Raw genomic sequence first — 20,895 nt, forward strand, 5'->3', positions numbered from 1 at the left:
TGAACCAGCCAGGTGACCTTAGGCCTTTGTGAGCTCTGGCCGTGAGGATGAAATCCAGTAGACTGAGAAAGCATCTGGCCCATAGCATTAAATAAGTAAATAATAATTGTTGCCCTTAATAAAGCATTAATATAATCAATTGTGAACCTTCAGCTCAGTTATAGTTCTCTTATGTCCATAATCATGTGCATAAAATTGTTCCCAGTTCTAACCTATTTTTCTAGGAGTCGTTATTCATTATTAGTTGTCATAAATTTTTCTTGAGAGTGGCATGCACGAATAGAGGGAGTTCAAAGATATTCAGTGTGAAGATGTTGTTGGGGGGGGGGGGTCACAGCAAAAAGTACGAAGCCCTGAGAAATGGCTTCAGTACATTTCAGGGGAGCTTGGTGGAAATGAGAGCTGGTGAAAATGTTTCTCTATCTGTCAGCTGACAGAATCTTTTCTGCAAATGTCCTGGGCGAACATTGAACTGCAGCAAATGTCTTGATTAATGGGTCGATCCTCACAACACCACTGGCTGTGGGTGTACATCGTCTGTATAGTTAAAGAAGCCCCGGTTGCAGTTCATAAAATTAGCATTTTTATAACAGCTGGAGATGTAATTTACATGCCATAAACATTAACCCTTTTACAGTGTGCGGTTCATGGGTTTTTTTCTGTGGAGTCTAGGGTTGTGCAGCCGTCATCACTAGATGATTTGAGAGCATTTTCATCACCCAAAAGGAAGCCGTGTATCCATTAGCAGCACTCCTCGCCCTCGTTTCCTGACTCCCAGCCCTGGCAGCCACTCATCTGCTTCCTGTCTCAGTGGATTTACCTAATCTGGATACACCATTTAAGCAGAATCATATAACATGTGGTCCTAGCTTCTTCTAGCTCATGTAATGTTTTCAGAGTTCATAAAATCAGCACCGGTCATCGTGTTAGGATGCAAGGCTGAGTTAAAAGTACGTACCCAGGTACCCTCCCCCCCAACACCTGGCTTATCACCTGCTCTCCTCTTTTATGTGTTTTAGCTGGCTGGGGGAAGAAGGGACTATGCTTTCATTGAGATGTAACATGAAGACAGTAAGCGACAAGCCGTAACTGTACAGCCTGGCCACAACCATATGACCGTCACCCAGATAAAAATGCAGACCGTTAGAATCGGCCCAGAAGCCTCCTTGTGCACCCCCTTCCTGGTCATTACCCCCACCCCCAGGTACTTCGTCTGAGTAGTCGGGCTGCTGTCCCTGCGTGCACACGTAGCATGTGGCCTCGAAGGCGGAGGGCAGAACAGATGTGTGCCTGCCACCTCTGGGCCTTGGTCACTGCGTTCCTTCCTTACTGTTGGTTCCATGGGAAATAAAGCAGCTCTGAACCTCCCAGCAGCCCTGAGCTGTGTAGTCTGTGTCCCACTGGCTTGGCTGGGCCCCATGGACCACCCTCCACCCGTGGCCTTGTGCTGCTTCCTCCTTGTCTGGGGCGCCAGCCCTCCTTGCAGACACCAGCACTCCCTCCGCATGGGCAGGTGCAGGGCAGAGGGGAAAGGCAGCGCCCTCCATCAGGGACAATCGTGGTGAACCCTGAACTCCTAAGGGCAGTCTTTCAAGCGAGTGGAAACCCAATTTGTGACAGAGGCAGCCCCTCTGTCCCTGCCCCTACCCTGGCGCGCCCTGTTGCCACCTGGCTTATACCCTGACCAGCAGGGTCTTACTCTTGTGCAATTCCACGTTATTGGCTTCTCTGCGGAAGTAAAAAAAAAAAAAAAAACTTTTATTCAGGAAATTAAGTTTTCATTTTAAATTCACTTTACTGTCTTTGAAAAACTTTAGTTTTTGTGTGGTCCGGAGCTATAGGTTAGCATTAGCATTTAAATAGAGGTATTAACCACACTCAAAGACCTTCCTCTCCTAAGATGCCCTTTCTGGGAGGTTTTTCAAATCTGATACTTTTTTCTTCCTGCAAAAAGAATGCAAATGCTATATATATTTTCCCCATCAAACACCCTTTTCTTTATTTATAGACTTAGAGGAACTGCATTGTTGAACAGTTTCGCATTAGTCTTTTTATATGGAAAGGGCCAGTCTAAAAAAATTGCTCTTTCTGCCCCTCAATGCCAGATTTTCTCCACAGACTCTGAGAATGAATTTCCCTGTGGTTAATTATATACTATTATACCCCCTCTCCCTCCAGACATCCTCCCCAGACTCACACCCCGATTGTAAACGGAGAATCTGGTGTAAAATCTTACCATGCAATATGAAGCCCGCAGGTACCAGTGCTCCCAGAACCCCCAGAGCTGCAGGAGAGACTCCCACCGACCAGCCTTGGAATCCAGTGTCTGTCCCTGAAGACTTGTGACCTCTTTCTCAGATTCTGTCTTTCTCTGCGAGGCTAAGGTCATCAAGCCCATTGTGTCTGGTTGTCAGGAGATTAAGATGATGGTCATACTCCTAATTTTATATATGATGATAGACATCTTAGTCCTCCCTGCCTCGTCTTCCAACAGCCTGGTAGAGGAATAGGGATAGCAGGTACCTTATGGTGAAAGGTGTCCCTCCTGGCATCCTGTTCCTGCTGCCACCTGCCTTTCCCTCTCTGCCTCTTCTCTGTCAAGTCCAGCTGAGTGTGTCATAGTGGGTCCATGCCAGTGTTGACCTGAAGGGAAGGCATGAGACCTGACAGCAGCGTGTGTTTTTCTGCTGAGGTGTTGGCATCCGTTTCTCTCTTTGAGGTTGATGTTGTCCAGCTACACGCTTGGGGACGTGGCAAGGTCACCCAGAAGACTGACACGGTCTGACCAGGAGAAATTGAGCAGACCAGGGAAAAGCTGGGTTCATTCGAACTGTTGGAAGGCTCCCTTGCTTCTCAGAGTGGCCAGCCTATGCCTTGCAGCCAGAGAGGTCTTTCTAAAACCTGGTTGTCATCTCCTCTGACTTGTTTCTCAAACCCTCTGTCTTCAGATGCCGTCCAGTCAGCCCCAGCGCTGGTTCCCCCAGGGTGAAAATGGAAGCAAACTGTCCTCATCTTTAGAACAATGAGAAAAATAATGATACTGTAGTGAGTTTGTGCATCTCTCATCAAAGAGAAAGTAATTTTTGTTCTGAAATAATTAACCTTTCTACTTGAGGAGTATTAAAATGCCATTTTTTATTAAATCCTACTAATAGGGGCACCTGGCTGGCTCAGTTGGTTAAGCTGACTCCTGGTTTCAGCTCAAGTAGAGAACTCATGGGTCCTGGGATCGAGCCCCACGTGAGACTCCACAGTCAGCGGGGAGCCTGCTTCAGGGCTCTCTCCTTCAGCCCCTGGCCCTACACATGTGTACACGTGCTCTCTCTCAAATAAATAACTCTTTTAAGTGAATAAATTTTTAAAATCCTGGTAATAATAGATGATCGTGGGGTACCCTGTTCTTCCTACTTTCCTGCCCAGCCCTCACGTTCCATTGCCTCAGCGCCACTGTCGCCTCCAGTCTTCATCGGCTGCTCTAAGAAGTGCACAGCTCCCCCCATCTGTGACCTTAGGGAGGCTCGTGTGTACCTTTACTACAGCCACTGTCACACTGCTGTAATCACACAGCTACTGTCCTCTCTAGGGAGCACAGTCTCACTCCCTTCTGCAGGCCCAGATCCTATTATATACTGCCTCATGCGTAATTGATGCTTATATGTTTGTTGAGCAAATAAAAAGAATGGTTTTGAAAGGCACCATATAAGCACTGAGGAAGCTACAGAGAATCTTAAGGCATAGTCTTTGTCATCAGGAAGCCTGCATCCTGGGAGAAGATAGTAAATACATATTATAGTACATCCGAACAATTGAATCCTCTGCAGTCATTAAGAAGAATGAGGCAGGTCGATAGGTACTGAAGTGGAACCATCTCCAAGATATATCGTTAAGTGGGAAAAGCCAAGTGCAGAAGAGCATGTAAACACCATTTCTCTTGAAATATATGTGCACGTGCGTGCACACACACACTCATGAACATGCACACACAAAACTATGCGTGTGTATGTCTAAAATGTATTTGGAAGGATGCCCAGGAAACTAGTAACAGTGATTGTCTCTGGGAAAGCAAACGGGGTGGATGGCTGGAGACAGGAGTGGAAAAAAGACTTCGCACTATATGCTTTTTTTACCTTTTATTTTGCTTATTTAACAAACGCCTGTATATTAGGTACAGGCACTGTTTTAAGCCCTTCACAGGTATTATTAGCTCAATAAATCCTCCTAACACTCTATGTGGTAGGTACTATCCTCCTGTTAGATCCTAGTTTTGTTTTTTTTTTATTATTATTATTGTATCACCAGTTTGTAAAGAACCTTAATAACCTCTTTCCAAAGTAGAGACTGGTCTGAATGTCATATATTGAGTGGGTGACCCATGCAGTAACCAAGAAGGAAGAGGTTGTTCAGGATAGAGATTTCATCAATCCTGAGGGTTACTTAGGTTCTGATACAAGTTCAGTGCCAAAAAGTAGAAAGTATCTTCTAGGGACATTGGTTAGCTCAGCTTGGCTTAACTAGAAAGTTGATGCAGAGGGAAAATCGGAGAAAAGGTGGAATAGGGGCCACCTTGGATGTCAGTGTTACAAGTTTGGAGACTTGATCCTATTGACACCAGGGAACACGCAAGTTTTTCTGTTTGGGGTTGTTTGTTTGTCTTAAAATACAGAATAGTAAACTGATCTGGTTGGAACCAGAAAAGATTAGTCTGGGAGGAGTGAGTGGGTATGAGAGATTCCAGTAGGAGATTAGTTGTCATAACCTATTGGGAAGAGACTCAGATCTGCAGTAATGAGACTTGGAAATAAGCAGGGAACATAAAAGATGTTACACTGACAGGCCTGGTGATGATCAGACAAGAGTCAAAAGTGACAAGGACAGGGATGCCTGGGTGGCCCAGTGATTGAGCATCTGCCTTTGGCTCAGGGCATGATCCTGGGGCCCTGGGATGGAGTCCTGTATCAGGCTCCCTGCGAGGAGCCTGCTTCTGTCTCTGCCTGTGTCTCTGCCTCTCTCTCTGCATCTCTCATGAATAAGTAAATGAAATCTTTAAGGAAAAAAAAGTGACAAGGATATTTTGAGGCTTTGTAAACTTTGGAAGTTAGGCATCTGATAAGGGCATCAAGTACAAATGTCTGGAAACCCATGAAAATGAAGCTTTGACCTGTCGAGAGACCAGATCTTGAGAAAGAACATCTCATGCACAGATAAGACTTTTTGGAAGCAGAGAGAAGGCCTGCCTGTGAGCAATGCCTGTAGCAGACAGACGAGGAGCCAAGAAAGAAATGGAAGAGTCTGAGGGAGCTGGAAAGGGACCTAGTAACTTGGTCCAAAGAGAATTGAGTTCAGAATGGAAAACAATCAAGGGAAACAGGACTAAGTAAAAGCCTTTGTGTTTACCGACCAAGATGTCATTGGTGACTTTTTAAAATGTCGTTTCAGACAAAATGGAGGTTTTTAAAAAGAGAGATAGTGAATACAAATGATTTGTTCCAGAAACTTAGCAGTGAAAAGGAGAAAAAAAAAAAAAAACAAACAAGATGAGAGAGTGGACAGAGGATTACATGAAAGCCTTGGGGTTTGTTGTTTGGATTTGTTGGTTTGTTGTTGTTGTTGTGTTTGTTTTTTCAAAATAGGAGAAACATGAGGATGCTTGAACACAGACATGAAGAAGGGAAGGGGGTAGATACTAGAGACAGGAGTTCAAAATAAAACAGAATCCTAGCAAGGTCCTAATGGCGTTGGGATCAAAGGCATATGGTTAATCTTAGAAAAAGAAAGAAAAGAAATCCTTCTTCTGAGGCACAAGGAGCGGATTAGCAAAAAACCATTTCAGTGAGACGAATATGGTACCTCGTACAATCCTGAAGGTCTGAAGACATAACCTGGACAGGGCCGGTCCAGAGCAAGTAGTAGGTATTCAGGCAGGTAGCTATTACAGCTACCTATTTTCACGCAGCAGGTGTCCTACCACGTCATTTGACGTAATCCTCACCTTCACCTGTAATGTTACATTATCTGCCCCATGTATAAATGCAGAACCTGAAGTTCAGGGAGACCAAGAAATGTCCAAGGGCACATGCGGCAGATAAAAGTTGTGGGGCTCGTGCCTAATTATTGCACCAGAGGATGACAGAAAAGATGGAGGATGGCCTGTCATTAACCAGAAATGGGCCTCTCCCCTCTGGCCTCCCCTTTTTTACTTGCAACCTGTTGTCCCTCAGGGAGGTGCTCCACATCTCCTCCCTCCCAGAGCTGGGGGGAAGACCCCTCTGCCTTTTACCTGGAGCACCTGTTTTATTCATAGTTATACCCCCTCGGTGTTGGGGATTCACAGACTGCTTTTTCCCTCTGTCCTCTATCACTTAAGGAGGTTACAGACTGTTGGCTCTGTCGTTCATTCTTCCTTTTCATTGGTTCTGCACCCACTAGATGTCTTGTTCTCAGGCCAGGGGCTAACAAGGAGTGAGACAGATCCAACCCTGTCACAGCCCCTGTGTTCCAAGACGGGGTGGCAGACATTTATGTAGTAAATTCTTAACCAACACTTAGTCCATCGCAGCCGCTGTTCTTTGTTGTTTGGTCCTTGTACAACTCCATATCACTGTTTCCTTTCTCAGATGAAGAAAGTAAGTCACGGAGAGATTAGCAAATCACCTAAGAGCATACAAATAGTGAGAGACAGAACTAGGATTCGAACCCTGGCTCCTGAATCCGTGATCTTAACCAGTATAACATGTGGTGTCTCTAACTTTATGTGTACATACATTTTTAAGATCTGTATAATATGAAGATACAACTGTCCCCAGAAAACAGTTTTACTATATATTTATGTCTAGATGAAGATCAACGCTAAACAGAAGTGAAGCTCAGTTAAAAGAACAAAGCTTTGATGAGTGGGGCAGGTACCATTTTCTAGAAGGTGGTCAGAGAAAACCTCACTCATTGGTAAGCTGACATGGGAGCCAACACCGGACTGAATTTCTTCTTAATCCTCTATTTTTCTCCAGCCTTCTGTCCCTTTAATCACATTTGATGCTCTTTTCTGATTTTCTTTCAACTGGCTTAGGGTGTAAAGCAATATAGAACTATGAGGCACAGCAAAGGAGGATTTACCATCACCTCCTTGCCCTATAACTAATATATATATATTTTTTTACATGTAGTAAGAACATTCTCTGCTTCCATGCCCTTAGCCCCTGCCCTACCCCAACCCCACTGTACACACCCTCATGGACCATTTTCACCAGTGCCGATCTAAGGTTTCTTGCTACGATGAAATACAGAAGGGTAGAATTTCTTCCAGAGAAATCCACTTGGGTTTTTCCAACACGTATCTCATTTCATTGTTTTCTGCCCATAACTCTGAGTCCTTTACATTATTTCTCTTTCTTTGTTGCTGTTCCCGGCCCTTCCCCACTTCACAACGTATGCCCTTTGCGCCACTCTATGTGTGCTTGCACATTAATTAAGGTATTAAGTGAGATCAGTTATAAGCCGTGTCCTCAGCATTCACTAGATGCTTTCTCTCGGAATTTGTTGATTTGCCTTTATCATTACCCTTTGTTTTTCAGCCTGTGTTCTATCAGGGGTAGCCATTCAAAATAAATTCATTTTGCAGGTTATATTTTTTTAGAGGCACTGTATAAAATGGTTCACTGACATCCAAATATAGATCGGCCACAGTGGTCTCTTCATCCACCAACCTCACATTGCTACCCAAAGCTATCCATCACATTTGTCAGAGTATTTGGGTTCTTAATTAAACCCTGCTGGATATTGTACATATTTCCATTAGTTCTTTCTGATTTAGTCTATCATTTTTCTAATTGACATCAGTTCTGAGTCACATGTCCTTGAATCTCAGGTGGCCCATTTTGTAGCTTTGGTTTATTTAGGATTTCTCGCTTCTGTAAATAACCTGAGGGTTTAGTAAATATGCCCTGGAGTATTTGCCATTGGGACCTGCTGATTTGCATATGCTCATGCTTTTCAAATAACCTGCTGATTTTTTTTTGTTCCTCTGCCAACCCCCCCTCCTTTTTTTTCTGGCCCTTTGGTCCTAAAAGATGGGGAGGGGGGTGCTGTTTTGTTTTGGTTTTGTCTCAGCAGAGTAGAGAAATCCCCTGAAGCAATATGGAGAAGTGTGCTACATCCCTAAGTAGGACCAAAAATCATTAGGGTTCGAGTAATTTAGCCAACTGTTGGCTGAATAGCTGTTCTTGCATCTAGACTCCAGGCAGCGATAATGGCTTGCAGCAAGCTTTCCATCAGCCTCACCCAGACCTTGTCTAAACACCCTGCACCTGTGAGGTAGCTAACTAGGGGCAGAGTCAATGGCTAAAGAACAGAATGAACTGGCAGCTACTGGGCTTCACTGGCTTAATATTCTAATGGCAATTTCTTCCATCAAAGCCATGTAGTCCATGCCTGTCCTCACTGACCTTTCTCCCCGCAAACACTTAGAGCTAGAGAAGGATCTCCATATGGAAACCCAATACCAGTTCCTCCTTCACTTCTCCATTTCATAACTAACTGGAGCAGAATCCTTGGCTTCTGTCCCTTGTCTAGCACCCTCCAACTCTTTTCTTCTTTCCCACGTACCGAGAGAGAGGAGCAAAATGGGCAGGCTGGCTGGCAAACCCAGAGTTGCCTTATGTCAGAGTATTTACCTAGTGTCTTAGATTCCTTTGATCTGGCTCTGGATTGTATTTTTTAAAGAGTAGATAAAAGAAGCTTCCTGAAGGCAAGGACTATACCTCTGTATGTTTCTCTGCTATATAGTAGCACCCCCCCACACACACACACACACACATGCACTTATGTGCAAGGAATAACTTCCAGGACCCCACCATGGATGCCTGAAACCATGGGTAGTGCTCAACCCAATATATACTATCCTTCGCCTATACATAATACCTAAGGCAAAGCCTAATTTGTAAATTAGGCCCAGTAAGAGATCCATAAGAGTAACTGACAATAAATAGAACAATTATAACAAGCCACTGTAATGAAAGTTATGTGGTCTCTCTCAGGGTATCTTGTCCTCATCCTTCCTGTGATGATGTGAGATGATGAAATGCCTGTGTGATGAGATGAAGTGGGGTGAACGATGTAGGCACGTGACGTAGCATGAGGCTGCTATTAATGATATGTCAAGAGGAGAGTTATCTGCTCCTGGGCCAAGGTTGACCGTGGGTAACTGAAACCGCAGATAGCGAGACTGTGAATAAGGGGGCATTACTGTATTAACTTTTAAGATGTTATTAGAGCTTCCTAAGTACTAGCGATAAGGATACTACCTTTTCTTTTGAAGAAATCCTTTGCATTATTTATTGAAAAGGTGATAAATGCATAAAACTAAAAAAGCCATAGGGCCTCTGATTCATTTTTGTTCTGCATATGACAGCAGCCCTTTCCCAGATTGCTAATCTGGGAAATATAGATAATATACAGTGTAAGGGCCTTGTGCTAATTGGCAAACAATACGTGGCTTTGAGACCACCAAAGTACATGATACTATCTCCTTCCTTCAACCTATGATATTCGATAAGTCTTTTGTTTTTCATTGAAGAAAAAAAAACTCTCTGAAGTGATATTCAGCACAGCCTAACTCTCCTTAACCTGGATTCACCTTTTGATAATCAAAAGAGCATTTACAGGAGTATGAGACAAACACAATTATGAAAGTAAAATGAAGGACCTAAATAAAAAATCACAGAACAAGAGGGTAATTCTATTCACTCTTTCATATTTCATTATTTGATAACATCAGAAGATGAATCCATCAGAATTGCTTTGGCAAGTGCAAACAGAAATGTGCCTGATCAATATTTATTAAAACCTTCAAAATGGGAGAAGGAGTTGAACAGACTTCTTAATGGACTGAATAATTATTCATACAAATGGGGTTTGACCGAAGGCAGTGCCAGACCAAAGAGACACAGTTTTAATTGTACTAAATTTAAAATGCAGATCTTCCTCTAGTTCTGCTGCAGAAAACTTAATTTAAAAAATTATCTGATGGAGCAGGGAGTGACATATGAATCCTTAAGTTGTTGCGGAGGAAATTTCAGCCACAGATAGTACAAATTTAGAAGGTGTTATGAAGGTGGGGAGCAGAATTTCTAGTTAAGGGGCCAGGAAGAAATTTTCTTCCCATTTCAGGGCCTTCAGTGAGCCTGGAAGAGGGTCATCCTCTCAAAAGTGATGATCGCCGAGGAATCCCTTTGTTTGGAGTGGTTGTGTTTTCTGGAGAGAAATAAAGCAAGGCTCTGGCAGCTGCCATCAAAAATATCAGGATACAGACCTGAGAAAGACGAACACAGCCAACTTTAGCTTTTAATCTCTCCTTGGGAGAGACACCCCCCTGTACTACCGTAGTGTGCTGATTATCAGAACGAGGCCAACAGGTACCTGGGGTTTAAGCTAGTGCTGTTGATGAAGGCAGTGGTGTGTGTGCCACTCTCTATGGAGAAAATGTAGGGAGACGACCCATCAAGCCTGCGCAGCGGATCTCAGGCTCTCACTACCTCTTGAATGATTTCCTACTGCCACCAACTGAGGGAATTTCTACACTGTCTTTTCTAAAGACCATACTTTCTCTTCTGGAATGCCCTGCTCAGAACAAAAACCTGCACACAATCTGTTGCAAGGAATGTTAAAAACTACCCCTGTGGAACATAAATCTGATTATGCCACTAACTCCCCGAAAAGTATTTAGCTCTTCTCTCCCTGAGTTTCCTCATTCCTGAAATGGAAATAACTTTCACTATTTCCAATTAGAATTTTCAATCATGTCTATATAATGAACTCTAAGCTCTTTGAAGGGGAAGATAAATGAGAGCGATTATGTTATATTTTTTAATAAACTAATTTATTCTTCTGACACACAGGATTGCCATCCATTTTATTATTGGTCTGGAAAGTACACATCTGAGCTAAGTTTACACTTGTTCAGAACATTTCCAAATCAATCACGGCTGCATCTCACCTACCAGGGTTCAGGAGAAACCAGCAGCTAATTCTGATGGAAACCCATAGTTTTAAAGGAGCAAGCAGAGGATGCTCTAAAGGTTTTAAAATTCAGAAATGCTTAAATTGCATCTGCTCTAACCTCTTTGTTTTCTGTATAGGAGCAGAAGTCCAAAGAACCAACAGCCTTTGCCCAAGGTCACACAACTGGTTAGTGGAGAGTGAAAGACTTAACCAGAATCTGAGCTTACTTGATCTCTTGAATATTTACTTCTCTAAGTCTTTCTCCTGTAACTACCTCTTAATTATTTATGGGATGATTATCTAGTTTATAGATTATTCAGTTCCTTTCTTTTCTCTTTTTCCATTTCCCTTTTTATTACCATGTATGCTATTGAGTGAAAAGAGAAAACCGGAATTGAATGTTTTACCCAGCAGTTTAGTGACCCATCTATTACTGGGTTGTTTTTTTTTTTTTTTAAAGTTCTCAAAATGCTGCAACTGTTGGCTAAAAAGAATGTGGGGAGGGCTACTGTCAATACTAAGTTATATTCAGGTAAAATTTTCGTCCTTCAAAACTTAAATTTAAGAAGTCCACTTCAGAGCCTAATTCTCTTGTTGACGTTATTAATGTCATTATCTCAGGAAGGACTAGACGAGAAAGGCTTCACAATGACATTACTTAATTATCCCTCTTCCTCAAGGAATAATCCATCAGAAGGGCAGCCAACTTTTGGAAAAAAAGTGAGAAATAGGTGACAAAATGAAAAAGCCAAAACTCTTCTGTAACTTTTGAATGCTGACTTGACAACGTGACTTCATTATTTGTTTTAGAGTGCTGAATTCCGAGATTAAATCCAGTGTTGTTCAAATATAACTACAAAGTGTGTAAATGAATTTTGAGTTGCCGAAATACTGGCTTGTGCCGTTAAAATGGAAGGCAGAGAGTTGAATTAGTGAATTTTATTTTGTCCATATTACCTGAGTCATGACTAAAATTTGCTACACAATTTTTCTTTGCAATTAGTACTTTGGCTTTTTACAGCCTCCATTCTGTATTATGTGGCTTTGGAGTGAGTACAGGGTTCAAAGTCCTTGATTTTGAGGCCTTAGCCAGATAGTTCAGCTTGCTCATCTGTGCAGTGTGGATGATTACAGTAGCTACTTCAAAGGGGTGAATTGCCAGGGTACCTAAAATTTAGACATTATTATTAATAGCATCTCAATCAAGACAGATTCTAACATCCAGCATGAGATATAGCTATGTAGCCATGGAAAATACAGTTTTTGTTCAGGGATTTAGGACTGTGGACCCCACTCTGTAAAGGGAGGCAGATGGCAAAGCCTTCCCCAGGGACTGTGGACAGCCCCCAGTTAGCACCTTCTTTCTACCTCCACCCCCAGACTTTCTGGACTGCCTGCGGGTCCAAGAATGACAGTTGCTGTGTGGGAATAGCTGGTTTTATTGGGGCTTTCTTTCCTCAATTTACAGAGAAGAGAGCTGAAACTATTTGCCATAGCTTTCAGAGACGCAGTGATAACGTTTACGATGAGTATGGCAGAGTAGGAGGTAGAACCAGGGATGAGAGACTAGGATGGTCCTGGTTTGTTGCTTATGGAAATTTCTGAAGAGCTCTTAAATAAGATGCATACTCAAAATATACAAAAGTATCAACAACTTACTTATATGTATGTATAGACCTATGTACATTAAAAACCAATAAGTAGGTAAAAAAATGTTTAAGCTTCATGTATGTTAAAAAAAAACATGAGGAGGTAGGTGCTGTCATATGTTGTTGGTAGGAAGATAAATTGATGCAGCTTTTTTAGATAGCAGCATTGCCAAAGTCCTAAACATTATACTTTGACTAAATCTGCTTTAGAAATCTATCCTCAGGGATCCCTGGGTGGCGCAGCGGTTTGGCGCCTGCCTTTGGCCTAGGGCGCGATCCTGGAGACCCGGGATCGAATCCCACATCGGGCTCCCGGTGCATGGAGCCTGCTTCTCCCTCTGCCTGTGTCTCTGCCTCTCTCTCTCTCTCTCTGTGACTATCATAAATAAAAAAATAAAAAAAATAAAAAAAAGAAAGAGAAAAAAAAAAGAAATCTATCCTCAGGGAAAAAAAAAATGTTTAAAATTGAAAACAAAGTGTTCAATAGTCTGTCAACCTAAATATTTCAACTGTAATAGAGAAATTGGTAGAACATTACATATGCAAAACAAAAACTAGAAGGAAATGTGAAAATGCAGTTTGTCTTTATCATGGAATTATTGGAGTAATCTTTCTTTTCTGCTTAATCTTTGTGTTTAGTCCATATAGTCTATATGACATGTATATTAATTTCCCAATCAGAGAAAGATATAACAAACTTCGTTTTAAAACTTTTAAAAGAAAAAAAAAAACTTTTAAAAGATCTGCCCAATTAAGCAACATGCTCTACATGACCTCACTTGGGTAAATATTTGCCAACACAATCAATGGGGACCAAGAGTTGTGGTTTGGTACCATTAAAATAAAGGTAAGAAGGAAAAAAGCAAGGGAAGAACAGACCATTGAAAAGGGAAGCATGAAGAAGGCATGAGAAAATAATCCATCTCACACCAGAACAGAGTATGGATGCTGTCATATTCTGGACTGGGTGCGGGAGACCAGTCTGTGTGACATCACCCCACTGTTCTGTCCCCACCTGCCTCCCTCTCCACGCAGGCCACTTTGGGAACTGCTGCCCAGAGGTACACAGCAAAGAGAGAGAAACCACGGGAGGAAACCACCTCCTTGTGGAATGCTCCACCCATCAGGGCGACCTTCTGGAACTCTGGTTTCCAGAATAGGTATTTGGTCCACTTCTGGCAATTGGTCCCCGCACGTTAGGGGCTTGCTGTACAAGTCATGAGCCACAAAAGGCCTAAATCAAATGTGTGTTCACTGATCCCATCCCAGCAGCTAAATGCTATCTAATACAAAACGTGATGCCTGGAAGCCATGGCTGCTATTGTAATGCTTGATGATAAAGATCAAGCTTTCATTTTCCTGGAGCCTCAATAAGTGCTGGTAAATTATTTATTCCAATTGGGTTACATGATTTCATTTCAGCGTGTCTGTGTTTATCATAGAAGCCCATTCTAATTGTAGTTTGGGGTATTTTCGTATTTTCTCCTTGGGGCACCTTGTAGCACCCTTTCTCTACCTCTAGTTACAACTGTTGCTAGGCTGATTTAGTGTAGTCTTTGCTGCTGGGTACTATTCTGCAAGATGAATGAATTTCATTCCATCTTTAAATATTTATGTTTCCTTATGACCTAATATATCATTGTGGTTATGGGTAATTTTTTCCCCTAACTACAGAAAATACACCATCAGTTACCTGTCGATTTTGTTTAATAACTCAGCTTTGCAATTCTGGGACACTGTTCATCCGAGGCTCTTGAGGACTCTTTCCGTCTCTGAGTCCACTTCAGAGTGTCATTCTGGGATTTATAAGGGTCTTCATTGCACAGAGGATATTGAAACGTTAAGGACTTAAGAGGTGCGCCCTTTATCACTTATCACACTGGAGGATCTAGGACTAGAAATCCAGGCATCTTTGTTTTCTTGTTTGCTCCCAGCATGGAACAGTGGTCCCTGTTGAAAACCAGCCAGTATCCCTGGAAACAATTCATCAGATTTTTCAAAAGAAATCCAATTTCATGTGGCTAAATGGGCTCAATGTTACTTCTTAAGATAAATGATGAAAATATCAATAGCATAATACAAAGAAACCCAATTCTTTTGGTTTAATCTCAGTGAAAAGCATCACCACCCACTTACTGCTTCTGTCTCCCTCCCTAATGTGTTTAGGACCTTGGCTCAAGGAGATGGGAATGGTTCTGTAACTCTTCCCACACCAGAGAGACTCTGGGTCAGAGTCCCAGCTGGTTCTGGACCTTTGGGAATCACAATAGCTGAGGTGAATCCTGAGGAATCTGCACTTTTCATAAGCCCCCCAAGCACTTTCTAGTTGGAGAACCACCAGTCAAGAACCACAGCCGTCATGTACCTTCTAGGTTTGAAAGAATCATAAGCCCCAACCTCTCTATCATTCCACTTGAGAAGTCTAGATTCAAACATGTGTTCTTCTTGACCAAGTTTTAAAATGTGTTCTTAGGTCATTTCCTAAATGGGCAGCCCTCTCCCTCCCCTGTGCATCAGAGGGAACGCAAATTAGATGATGCAGGGCCTCATTTCTCAAAACAGGGGCTGTTCTCAGGAAGCCACAGTATGTCAAGAGACATGCGAAGCCATAGGATAAATATGATGCATTTCCCTATATCATCAAGTTTTTCTTGCAAATTGTATTTTTAAGTTACAACAGATTTATCGTGTAGTATAGGTAGTTCTCATGGGTTTTAAGCTGAATGTGAAGCTTCAGCAAGGTTCCTGACCATATCTGATACTGGCCTCCCAAAAGCCTGCAAGTTGGAGTTAATTTGCCTCTTCTATTAGAAGTACCTCTGTCTACATTCAAGGTTACCTTGACCAGTGATTTCTAAACATGTGGTTCCAGGTTAAAGTGAACACTCATTTACAGAAAAGTAACCCCACGAGGACCCTCTGCACAAGAATATTGAGCCATTTGCTGCCTGCAGTCACTCATAAACTTGCCCACAGAAGATGAGCACTTATTATTCCTGCCTCTATTTAGGAAATATTTGTGAAAGTGTATTTTTTTAAAGGGTATGTTAATTAGAAAAGGTGATTTAGCAGAGCAGGAAAAGGAGCTAGCCATGTGAAAAGACACCAACACCCTCCCTGAGCATATTCCCATTGTAGCAACAATTGATATAAAATATCCTTGAAATTATGAGCTCCCAGAATATATTCCTCAGTATAAGGATAGCTTACTTCTCCCAGAGGGTATTCTTTTCTTCAAGATATTCCTGATGAACAAGAAACAAATTCAAGACTCAAGTCCAATGATCCTGATAGATCTGCAAGATCCCTTCATTTCTGGAGTTGCTTTGGGCCTTTTGCCTTGGTCTGCCTCCCTTCACTGAGGCAAAGCTGCCTTTCCTGCCCAGAAGAGAGAAGGAAGTAAACTGTGTCTGGAAAGGCTTCTCTGTTCTTTGTCTAACCAACTGTGATGACATCGTGGGGCCCAGAGCCTGCCCTGAACTTTACCTCTTGGGTAATTTGTAGTAAATGTGCAAGTCTGAGCCTCAGTGTAGACTCAGTGAAGAGATAGTGGTGGCATAATGTTGGTTTCAAGAAGGGCAAGTGGCTGTATTCTCCTTTCTTGACTCCTGCCTTCCCCATCTCTCTGCACTGAAGACTCAGTGTAATGCATGTTTCTTTTACTGGTACTACTCTTCTCTCCACCTAGGCCAATGGCCTTGCAGCCGAATGGATCTCAAGTCCACAACTTTTTGCTAGCATTATAGCTTATCCCCTCCCAAACCATTGTATGTACCTGTCACCTTAACCTTCCAGAAGCACAACTTGCATGGTGTTTGTGCTCTCGATAGAACCTTGGGAGGTGGGATCCCTGGGTGGCACAGCGGTTTGGCGCCTGCCTTTGGCCCAGGGCGCGATCCTGGAGACCCGGGATCGAATCCCACGTCGGGCTCCCGGTGCATGGAGCCTGCTTCTCTCTCTGCCTGTGTCTCTGCCTCTCTCTCTCTGTGTGTGTGTGACTATCATAAATAAATAAAAATTAAAAAAAAAAAAAGAAAAGAAAATTAAAAAAAAAAAAAGAACCTTGGGAGGTGAAGGAGAGAGGTCCTCTACTGACTTGATGAAGTCAAAGTTCTTTATTAATTTAACTAGCCTGATGTCAAACAGCCCACCTTCTGGCTTCAGCTACCTTTCCCCACAACTCTGCTGTTCAGCCACACTGCCCAGGCTAACCAGATTCCTCTTCCCAGAAGGAGTCTCACTTCTGCTCCTCTCTTTTCCCTTAATCTAGAATTCCCTGCCTGGAAGCCCTGCCTGACAATATCATACCCCATACGAAGCCTTCCTTGATTCCACACCCTTCCCTCAGAATGGTGGGATTTCTCCTTCCTCTGCTATAAATCTATAATATTTATCCTACCTCATGTCACTTGGAGCATGTTTTTGTCTGTTTCCATGAAGAAGGAGCATTGGACCGAGAGTCAGAAACTTGGGTGCATATCCTGCCACAGCCCCTCATTTCTTTGGGACACTGGACAAATCCTGTAACTTGGCTATGCTTCAGTTTCCTTATCTGAAAAAAGTGAATAATAGCTCCCTAGGTATAGTGAGGGTTACATGACACAATACATGGAAATGAACTTTGTCAATAAAAATGCAACCATTATTTCCCTACTTTTCATTATCTTTCCAACTTGTCTCGGAGCTATTTGAGGAGAGAGGCCATGTCTTGCTCATCATTGTATACTTCCATTACTATCATTACATTATTATTATTTCTGATAATAACAGCTAATATTTATGGAGCATGTATGTTTGTCAGGCCCTATTCCAAGTGCTTATGTGGATGAATTAATTCTTCCCATAACCCTAGGAGATAGGTACTATTATTATCCCACCTTTGGAGGAGAAAACCAGACATTTCAAAGAGCCTCCAATGAATAAGTGGAACCAAAGAGGGACTGAATAAGACAAAAACAGCTTTCATGGTGCCTGCCAGATGATTATTTCCCTCCCTCTTGGCTCTGTTCCTACTTCTTTTTCTTTGGATCTTCCTAGGTAAATGTAACCTTAGGGCAAATCTCAAACTGAGATCCTGAAAGATTTGAGGTCTCCTGAGCCTCCATTTAGACCTATTCTCATGAAGCAAGCTCCAGTGAGCTCCAAGAAAATAGAGATGGTTCTTGTCTTGCTCCCCATTATATTTGTAGGGCCCAGAACAAGTCTGGCGATCAATAGATGCTTACTGAATAAGGATTTATCACCAGGTTATTCATTCCACCTAAAACCATCTAAACGGCTGACAGTGGAGATGGTGAACAGTGTCCCCTCTTGCTTCCTCAGGCAGTATTATGAGATGCTGTACAACACAGCTGACGAGCTCCTGAACCTGGTGGTGGACCAGGGCGTGAAGTACACGGAGCTAGAATACATCCACGCCCTGACCTTGCTGCACCGCAGTCAGACCGGGGTGGGAGACCAGACCACCCAGAACATGAGGCTGCAGCGGCTCAAGGAGATCATCTGCGAGCAGGCTGCCATCAAGCAAGCCACCAAGGATAAGAAAATAACCACGGTTTAATCAAGCGCACTGCTGGGGGTGGGGGTGGGAGGTGGGGGGGAGCCACCAAGTTTGTTTACTTAGTCATACCTCCTGCTTTCTCTGCCATGTTATTTGGTATATTTGGAGCAGACTTGCTTTTCTCTACCCTGATGCTTTAGTGGAGAGAAAGCATGAGGATTTTCTCTTTTTTTTCTTTTCTTTCATTTTTTTTTTGGGGGGGGTCTCTTTCATTTGGGCTTTTCATATAATCTCTAAAGGGAGTCCGCAGTACAGAATGTTTTGATTTAACATCTGCTCGAGCGCAGTTGGCTCCAAAGGGTTGAGTTCCCTGGGTGGGATGGGAGGAAGGTTGTATCAGATTGGACTCTGAAAAAAATGAATGCACAAATTACTACTGCCCAGCAATCGTTGGAAAGCAGACCATTCCCTAAATTGTAGTCCCCTCCTAGAACACTTCGTAGGGTCCTCTTATGCAAACAGGAGATTTTTACTCTCTCGACCCTGTCAGTTTACAATTCGGTGAGATGAGCGGATGTGCATTGCTTTCTGTGTCTCTTGCCAAGGTCAAATCAGTGGCTTCTCAGCTGGCTGTAGGTTGCAACAGGTTTCCCTAACCAAAACAGGATGTCTTCTGAGCTTGGGGGAAAAGTGCTTTTATCTCAGTCCCTGGGAGAGTTTTGTATGCAGTAGCTTATACACAGGTTATAGTCGATGTATTGCCTTTTGTCTTTACTTCGCTGCATCAAAACAAAGAGCCATTGAATCACAGAAATGGAAGAATGAAAGGCAATCCACCCTCTTCTTGAATTTTTTTTTTTTTTTTTTTTTTTTTTTTAGCCTCTACTTTCCAAGAGAAAATAATAGGTGGAGAGCTTTCATTCTCAGTTAAACATTGTTTGGGTGTGAGTGATTCTTAGATGCTTACTTGCTCTGGGTGTCAGCCCCTGGGTCTTTCTCACCATAGAAAGTAGCCCCGGTCCACTCAGCTGAGTGCATGGAAGGTGGGACAGCGTGATATTCAACCTCAACCCACCAGCTGAGTCTGTGTTCCTGGGTAGTTTGGGTGCTCACCTCTCCTGGCACGCTGGACCCCGCCACTGCCCCCAAGTCTCCAAGCACTCCTGCTACCCATGGTTGATATGTCACAGGAGAAAGCAATGCACTGACCAGGACACACCTTGGAAACACATGGAGAGGACAGTAGGAAGGACTTTGATCATACACGGCCATGCCTCACATCGTGATGGTCCAAAATTGTGCACCTGTTGGTATAGCTCTGGTCTTGGTGGCAAAAGCAGAAAATTAAAGAATGTTTTGAGAAGCTGAAATGTTGTGTGTTGTTTTTCTTGTATTCTTTATTCAATAAACATTCCCTGAGGGCCTAATATGGGCCAAATACTGCTAAGCCTAGGGGCAGAGTCTAGACAGTGAGGGAGGGCACCGCTTTATCTACCTTGAAGACACTATGGCCACTGGCCTCTAACCACAACCCTAACAGATGTACACTCACGGCTGAGTTAGAAATCAGGACCAACAGTGGGAGTTCAGCAGTCAGCTGGAAGATGGTTTTCCAGACAGTTCTGGAAGGAATACTGTAAATCTGTGTGCTTCAGAGGCCTGGTCAGAAAGAAGTTGAATCCATGTAGGAGAGAACCATGGAACTAACAACATTATGGGAAAGTTGTCTACCCAAGAAATGGGGGTGGGAGAAGAGGGATGAGGGAACTTAGAGCCGACCCCTTTGGTTTGGAGGCCTCCTCTTAGTGGCCATGGCTTCTCAATGTAGCTCCTGTACCTTTCCTCCTCCTTCCTTCCACGCCAGGTAAAGAACCCTGGGGTGGTCACATGGATGCCAGAAGAACCAGGGGTGGAATTGGTGAGTGCTTAAGACAGGTTTTATTGGATGTGGAAAGGGACATGGGTTTGGAGTGAGGAGAATGCCAAAACACTGAGAACCAGCAGAAGTGGCAGATGGGCTGCTGCGGGGGAGCATTTAGAAAAGTAGCATCCCAGCTTCGGCTACAATAATGAGAGGATTGAAAAATGTGAGTTTTGTACAGACAAAAAGTGATCTGTGCCTCTTTTTCCAAGACATTCAAGGCATAGATTTCTCTGTAGGATGGCACATCACTCATTTTTTAACAGGTCGGGGACAGCCAGTGTCCTGTTCAGTAATGGATGGTCGAATGGATGCAGATGGAGGAACTTCCTTCACAGAAGCCCCAGCCCCTGACCAGAACCTCATTCTTGCCTGAATATTTCCTCAGCCTGACCATCATTAATTTATGTTTCCAATAGCTTGGGGTGAAACTCTCAAATATAGCCAAGTGGAATTGGCCACCAAACCCAATGATCTTCCAGTCAAGTCCTATCCATGAAGATCTTAGCGTCACTGCATTCATTCAGTCAAGAGATGTAATGGCCTGTTACAGGGCTCAGGTGACACAACTTCTACTCTGATCTTGCCCTCCCCAGAGTTTATATTTGCCACTCAATCCACCAAGACCACCCTTTCATTTAGCAAGACATCTCCTAGGATTGAAGACTGACATCTTTAGTCTGACCCTCTGCTGCTTTCTTCTGAGCCTTGCCCTCTGGAAGCTCGGAACTGTGTGCCCCTCTTGGCTAGCCAGAGCCTGGAAGTTCATTGACCCTTTACTATTTGTTGATGGAACACATGGATGCCAGCCTCACAGGTTCCATGAATGTCCT

General features: G+C 43.1%; 1 protein-coding gene across 1 annotated transcript in view; it reads left to right on the forward strand.

Annotated features, from left to right (window-relative positions):
- EXOC4 (exocyst complex component 4) overlaps nucleotides 1-19,511 on the forward strand; it is a 747,424-nt gene extending 727,913 nt beyond the window's left edge. The window contains exon 18 of the mRNA XM_077857384.1: nucleotides 17,964-19,511. Within this exon, the coding sequence (XP_077713510.1) occupies nucleotides 17,964-18,201 (238 nt within the window). The 3' untranslated portion in view covers nucleotides 18,202-19,511. The remainder of the gene's footprint in view (nucleotides 1-17,963) is intronic.
- The last annotated feature ends 1,384 nt before the right edge of the window (nucleotides 19,512-20,895 follow it).

The sequence above is a fragment of the Canis aureus genome, chromosome 18 (genome assembly GCF_053574225.1).
Source record: "Canis aureus isolate CA01 chromosome 18, VMU_Caureus_v.1.0, whole genome shotgun sequence".
Taxonomy (NCBI): Eukaryota; Metazoa; Chordata; class Mammalia; order Carnivora; family Canidae; genus Canis; species Canis aureus.